This window comes from Vipera berus (genome assembly GCF_964194415.1).
Source record: "Vipera berus genome assembly, chromosome: Z".
NCBI classification, from domain to species: Eukaryota; Metazoa; Chordata; class Lepidosauria; order Squamata; family Viperidae; genus Vipera; species Vipera berus.
This window is the reverse complement of record NC_138205.1, coordinates 26,751,482-26,759,415: the sequence shown is the minus strand read 5'-3', so window position 1 is coordinate 26,759,415 and position 7,934 is coordinate 26,751,482. Positions and strand designations below refer to the sequence as shown.

Here is a 7,934-nt window from a genome sequence, read left to right as displayed (position 1 = left end):
AAAGAAATAGTGGAAGCTTAAGGGATGGGAAAAAAATCTCACTCTTCTATGGAATGAATATTTTTATGTAGATATTGACTATCTTCCTTAACTCTGACAAATTTATATACAATTCATATTATTGCTTATACACATTCAGTTGAATTTTGAACAAATCAATATATAGATAGATATAGATGTAGATGTAAATGTAAATGTAGATGTAGATATAGATATATAGATATAGATATTCAACTAAATTTTCCAAGTCTGATCCACCTTTTATAGAAAATTAACTATTTGAGTAAGGAACTATAATGTCTACACCAATTCCCTAGGTTGAACGGAAAATGTTCAGGACAGATCCACCAACTGTTTGAATTGCTTAATTATGTAAATATTCATCTGATCTGATTCTTCTTTTACTTATCATGGGAGCAGCAAGTTGGCATAGTGCCCTTGCAAAATCAGAATTAAGGTATATGTTGTTATTTTGTGCTTTCTGAATGTGCAGTTCACATACTTTGAGATCTATCTATTTTGTTTTAATCTATAATCATTTAACATGCTTTTAATGATTAGTAGAAAAAATGGTTTGGGCCTCTGAAAATCTCTAAGGTGGTCTGATATATTAAGTAGAACTGAAGGCATAGATGTGATAAAATCTATTTTTTCCACTCATATTTAAAGAGAAATTATGGGGTTTGAGTTTTATTTATTTATCTATCAAATTTATTATTCTTATTACAAATAAATTAATATGGCAAACATATCCAACATAGTTCTTCCGTGTTCTTCATAACAAAAATCCTGTGAGGAGAGTTGGGCTGAGACAGTGACTAGCCTAAGATAAGTTTCATTGGACTAATGAACACTGAATGTAAAATATGTAGCAGCATGTTGCTTACCTATGATTTGTAGACATGGATGAATTTAAATGGTTATTTTAAAATTTTCATTATGATAGCTATGATCATGTAATAAAAAATATCCATCCCTTTTTAATGTGCATTGTACTGCAGTATTTTGACTTTTTTAAAGTCACTCTATAGACATCTAGTCCAAGATTTTCTTTAACAAGGCAATACTATACCTTTGCTGAAGAAAAATGTAGTGGATAATTTTTATCCTATCTCATTATTGAGAAGATATTTGGATTGCAGTTCCAATGGGCTCTGAAAGATGTAAATTATTGTGACTTTTGAGCAGGGTTTCTAACTTAGAAATAGTACAAAGATCACATTGATTATATTTGTTGATGATGTCTAGAAGGAGATGGAAGAGGATTGATATATTTATTCTGGCCCTCCTTAATCTCTCAGTAATGTTAAAGTCATCAGCCATAGAATTCTGAAGTTGGACCATAATCATTCTGGTAACCCTACAAAACAGGTTAATCTGTCAGCCCAGCTTAAGCCCCTGTTGAAAGAGCCTGGTTTTACAGAAAGCCAACAAGCCAGAGACATAAAAGTCAAACATATCATTTGGAATAAAGCTTCACAATTGATTAAGAAGTCAGGCACACACACTTGAAATCCTTTTAAAATAATAGACTACTTTATCTTACTATTGTAGAAACCATACAGTAGATATGAGGTAGGAACTCAGAATGAACAGGATCAAATAGGGGTAGGGAGGAAGGATTCAAACAATGATATCCTACATATCTAAATCTAGATCAGGTCATCTCAGAAGCATCCCAAAAAAGCCATGATAATGGAAAAATGTTCTTGAGGAAGTAATAATACCAAAGCATGTTTTCATTTCCATATTAGATGAGGATTGGAAAGAGGATGGCTTCTGACAGCAACTTTTGTCTGTATTATATTTTAAAAAATATAAAATATGGAAAATATTGGACAACATGAATAACATGTGAAAACCCAACCCAGCTGTATGTGTGTATAAAGTCTATATAGACTCTAGACTATTACCAATATGAACAAAAGTGCTGTATGAATGGATTCTTAGAATCCAGTCTAAGTTCAATAATGTGTATAAGGCTGCAGTGAAAACAATTATTTTCTTTATTTCATTTACTAAGATAAAAAGAGAAAGATCTTTAGGCACAAAGAACTCCAGTTTCTTACCTTGTTTCATCCCTATTCCCATCCTATTCCACTCAATATAGAGAAATACATCACTAAAAATAGAATTTGTTAACATCATATAATCTGAAATTTGTCCTTAATTTTGAAATTGGAATTATTGTTTAAAATGAAAATAATTGTGTATTATTAAATTTAGATCACTTGTTATATTTACTTAAATGCAATTGGTATAATTATGGTGACTTGTTCCCAGCATCTCTAAATATCTCATCTCTTTCTACATGTACTTATTTCTTTATTTTTCTATAATTTAACACTGACTGTTATCGGTATGCAGTCCCACAAAAGATATTTCCCAACGAAATCCAATTTTCTCCTATGAATTTTCAACATTTTTGTCTACTAAGTACGTTGTGGAATACACATATGCAAAAAAATGAAAAGTTATTCTTTTTGCCTGCTGAAATAAATCCATTAGTCACCAGTCTAATGATCATTAATCATGTTCTCAAGACTGAAGCTGCAAAATGTTTTTTTTTAGTGCTTCCTTGACATCCTGATTCCTTAAACAATAAATGCATGGATTCAGCATGGGAGTAACAATAGTGTACACAACTGACACAAGCTTATTGATATTGAAAGAATGGATTCTCCTTGGTCTTGCATACATGAAGAGTGTGGCTGAGTAGAAGATAGTAACCACTGTGAGGTGGGAGGTACAAGTAGAAAAAGCTTTTCTTTTTCCTTGGCTTGTAGGGATATTTAAAATGGTGCCTATGATAAATGCATAGGAGCCCATTGTAACAGAGAGTGGAATTAAAAGGATAAGAAGAGCAAATACAAAGTCAACCATTTCAGCCACAGTTCGGTCAGTACAGGAGAGATTGAGCAAAGGGGAGATGTCACAGAAGAAGTGGTTGATGACATTCGGCCCACAAAAACTCAAATGTGAAATGAAAAAGACTTTGAGCATAGAAATTAGGAAACCAGTGAGCCAGGAACCTACTGCGAGCTGCAAGCAAAGCTGGGATGTCATAATAACAGGATAGCGTAGAGGGTGGCAGATGGCAACATAACGATCATAAGCCATAACAGCCAGCAGGACACATTCAGTGCAGACTAGGGATATGAAAAAATACAACTGAGCCATGCATCCTGCATAGGAAATGCTTTTATCTGTTGCTAAGAAGTTAATTAGGAGCTTTGGAACAGTCACAGAAATATACCAAGTCTCAAGGAAAGACAAGTGACTGAGAAAGAGATACATGGGTTTTTGGAGGTGACTATTTGTCCTGATGAGGATGATGATCATACTGTTCTCCACAAGAGTGAGGATGTAGATACAAAGAAATATTACAAATAGTAGTCTCTGAAGTTCTAGAACACTGGGAAAACCCAGAAGGATAAACATCTGGACCCTGGTTTGGTTGTTCACTTCCATGCCTATACACCAATCTGCAAGATGAAAGGATAACAGAAACATGATAAATTTACAAGATAAATAAAAAAAAACCTTTTAGGAAGAGAGCTTTCTGGATATATGGTGGGGAAAATTCAGGATATGTGAAAGGATGAATGGAAATGTCAATAAATGAAGCAAACGTTTCTTGCAGTTCTTCATCTCTGAGTTTGCTAAATATTCAAAACGTGGATAATGCCATTTCTGGATTCCTGAAAAGGCAATGTTACACACAATAAAACAATAATCAATATATAAATTATACAATCAGAAATAATAATTATAATATAAGGAGTCAGTTATACTTTTAAATGTTTGGGTATCCTACACTGCCATCCGTCTGCTACAGTTGTAGCTGCCAAATCTATTGATATTTGTTTTCATCTTTTTATTGAAAACATGCTAATTTTAAAATAAATACAGAATTTCCTTTGGTTGCTGTCATTTATATTGGTTTATTTTATAAGAAATCCAGTGTGAAACATACATATGAACACACACACACAAACACACACAAACAAATTGGGCTTGTCTGTAAAGTGCTTGTGGTCAATTATTTACATTTTTATTTGGGTTTTTGAATTGCCACTTTTTCTCACTCTATCCTACTTCTATAATTACAATTCTGGACTCTTTAGATTAGTAATATAGAAAATATTACATATTTTGTGGCTGCGTTGAATTATTTACTGTAGAACATTTGACAAACATAAGGCAGGCAGGCAGGCAGGCAGGCAGCAAGGAAGGAAGTAAGGAAGGAAGGAAGGAAAGAAGGAAGGAAGGAAGGAAGGATATATTTTTTTTACCTGAACACTTAAAGAACTTCAGGAAAAAAATATGGATGATGGATAAATACATCTTTTTCATGTATCTATATCATGTCAGAGTAATCAAGCTGAGTACTATGCAAAATAAAAGTTAAAATTATAAGGTTAAATAAAAACATTAATAATTATGTAAAAAACAAAAATAATTAATAAAGAAGAAAATACAAAGATTTAAATTAAATTTAATCATTAGAATCAATTAAGTTCTAACAGGAGGTATTATATTCTGCTATGTCCAAATTACAATGAAAACATATTGAAATGAATCTTATCTGCTTTTCATTCATTTGTATTACATATTTAAGATTAACTAATAAGATTATATAGCTTGTTCCCAATCAAATAAACTAAATATAAATCAGGAGGAAAACTAAATATGCAATATCTAAAATATAATCTGTCAGATTCCCATGAATCTGACTTAAAGTGACAAGGAAATAAAAAATGTGTATATTAAAGTTGATGAATTAAGAGAATTTAGGGAATTTCCCTTGCCTAGAATTTATTAAAAAAATATTATTCACTGAAATAAAATAGAGAAAGTTCATCAGAAATGAGAAAATCACAAGATTATAGCTTGCAAGCTGCTTCTAGTCCACTTTTCTTTTTTTTGTTCAGCAAGATCCTTTATTTTTTTTATTTTTTTTATTTTAATTCCATTTATATCCCGCCCTTCTCCAAAGACTCAGGGCGGCTTACAAGCTTAGCAGTAGCCTTCATTCTATGTATATGCCTGCTTATTAGGGCTTTCACACACACACACCCAAGCGGCATTATTACAAAGTCAGCTTAATTGCCCCCAACAATCTGGGTCCTCATTTTACCTACCTCGGAAGGATGGAAGGCTTAGTCAACCTTGAGCCTGGTGGGATGCGAACCTGCACTAATTGCAGGCAGCTGGTGTTACTTAAGGAGGCATTAGCCCACTGCTCCACCAAGGCTTAGGTTTATTCATCCTATTTAATATGTCCTGTAGTATAGATATGGTTCAGCATCACAGCATGACACATTTATAAACATAATTTTGAAGTCTCAACAGAGCCTTTATTCCTCAGAGCTTCCTTATTCAATCAGATACAGGTTTACATAATTTCTTTAAAAGATACTGCATTAAAGTTTGGATATATTTTTTTGAGAATTGAAGTATTTCTTTTTCTAAACTTTAATACAACATATAGGCCTTACTATGTGAGAAGTTCAGCATTTTTTGAGATGTATTCAGATACATTCAAATGCAGTAATTATTGGAGAAACAGATTTCTATCTATCTATAGAATAATATATTGTGTAATGGAAAATAAAAATATTTTTATGGTTACTGTACATATCATCTGTCTGTCTGTCTGTCTGTCTGTCTGTCTGTCTTTCTCTCCCTCTCTCTCACACAGAAACACACATGCATAGGGATAGGGAGAGAGAGAGGAAAGGAAAATTTGCTATTAGAAACAGTTTCAAGAATCAAATTCAGCTAATATTATTCTTTGTAAATATAGTATTCCTATTGTATCTGTTTATTTTACTAACTCTACAGAACTTACAGCAAAATCTCAGTTTCACTGTTCTTTCTTGGTATTGATTTACTAAATGAAAGATTATATCATATTCCTCATCCTTCTCTAATATTCTCTCTAAAAGTGGCTCAATAAATTGAAATCTAAATCTCTAAATCTCTAATGTAGATATTTCTGCACCAGATGGACAGTCTGCACATGGTACTGATCAGAATCTGTGAAATTGACACATACATGATATCAAACATGTTTGAGCAATGGTATATCATGTTTTACCTAGTAAGATATCTAGATGTATGTTCTTCTTCATATTAGTATTCTTATGTAGGAACCGCATAAGAACCGCCCTGAGTCCTACGGGAGAAGGGCGGTATATAAGTCTACTAAACTAAACTAAACTAAACTAAACTAAACTAAACTAAACTAAACTAAACTAAACTAAACTAAACTAAACTAAACTAAACTAAACTAAACTAAACTAAACTAAAAGAATAAATATTTTATATTAAGGTTTTGCCATGGTTTTCACTATATACATTGCTGGTACAAATTGTTTGGGAATGGATTCTTCCCTGAAATATATGTAGTGTCATATAAAAAAATAAACAAATAATTATTGATGAGTGGGATAGGCTTTCTGCATTATTCCCACTGTCAGAAGAGGAAGACATCTACAACTGGACAGCCAAAATGGATAATATTGTCCTTTATCAATTCCTTACTGTCAAAATTATCCTTGGCAGGATTTTCTGCTCCACTTACATTTTTCCCCCATGTTTTATCATTCGGAACTTTCTTGACCATTTTGATTCAGACCATATAGTTTGTTGCAGACTAACTTCAACAGTTCATCGGACACTTCAAGTATAAGAAGTGTGAAAAGAGAAGTGTGTATAAAAACTCACTTTTGAACCTAAAAGTGGCAACCCCAAATTGCTTGAGTGGCAGGTTTACAACCCCCATTTCACAAACTAGCTAAATTTATTTCCTTTCCCCTGTTCCCCACAAAAAGGGTTGAGTTTTATTATTTTTCCTTCTTGGCTACAAAACCCAGTGGAAACATTTCTCAATCTTCTTATGTATTAAGAAAAGCAGAATAATTGGTGCAAAACCAATTCATCTGCACTCATACTACAATTGTCAGTTAGCCAGTTGATCTTGGTTTTTTTCAAGGCCAAGGTGACATCTATAGCCAACCAAGGTAGATCACCACTCTCCCTCTATGACCTTATCAGAGAAAAGGAAAACCTAACCAACAGGTATGGGAGAAGGAGAGACTGACATTCAATGTAGAATTGGGTGTCCAATTCCATAAGGACACTGTAGCACCAACAGTAACTCAGTAGGGCTGCTAGGATCAAAGATCATGAAAACCTGTCACAATTTTTATTTATTCCTACATGGACCTTGGCTTGGGACCTCAGCTTAATGTTCAGCAGCAATCCTGCTTGAAGGTTGGCTGGAGCTTGGCAGCAGTTCTGTCCTGCAGCTTGATATAACATATAATTATTTTTTTTTGCCCAAGATGGCGGCGACCATGGGTGGCATTCGCTGAGCTCCGCGGTGACCCGACACAATGGGTGGCTGGGAGGTTCACGAAAGCCCAGCCGAGGGACATATTCGGAGGGGGGGTGCAGGAACAATAGGCTAGCACCATTTCACGGTGTGGAGCCTTTCCCCCCCAGAGAAGTAGCAGCGGCTGCGGCAGCAGCCAGCCGGCTTGTAACCTGCCGCTGATCAGCTGGTGCTCGGAATCAGTTGTCGGGCGCTCTACTGGCTTGAATCATCTCTCGCTTTAACTGGCCTTGGGCACTAGGGAGCCTCGTCAGATTGGAATGGCTCGGCAGCCTAGGATACTGCTGCGGACCCCTGGATGGACTATCTGGCACCTGAACTTAATTGGAGGGCACTGTTCGCAGCCGCATGGATCTCTCTACCCCTGACTGTTACTCTTGGCCTTTCGGCTTATAAAATGGCTGCGGATCATCATTTTCTAGAGTTTGCTGTTAGGTGCCATTTTGGCGTGGAGGCTATGGGGGAGGCTTTTTTGTCTCCTTTTTCTCAGAGGATGATGGAGATTTGGCTGCTGGAATCTGAACATTTGACA

At 34.7% G+C, this 7,934-nt stretch overlaps 1 protein-coding gene across 1 annotated transcript; it reads right to left on the bottom strand.

Annotated features, from left to right (window-relative positions):
* Nucleotides 1–2,538: 2,538 nt before the first annotated feature.
* On the bottom strand, nt 2,539–3,471 carry LOC308678871 (olfactory receptor 6B1-like; the record flags this gene model as incomplete). Its single annotated transcript, XM_081346104.1, has 1 exon — nt 2,539–3,471. The coding sequence occupies one exon, from the start codon at nt 3,469–3,471 to the stop codon at nt 2,539–2,541; it is 933 nt and encodes a 310-aa protein (XP_081202230.1).
* Between the last annotated feature and the right edge of the window lie 4,463 nt (nt 3,472–7,934).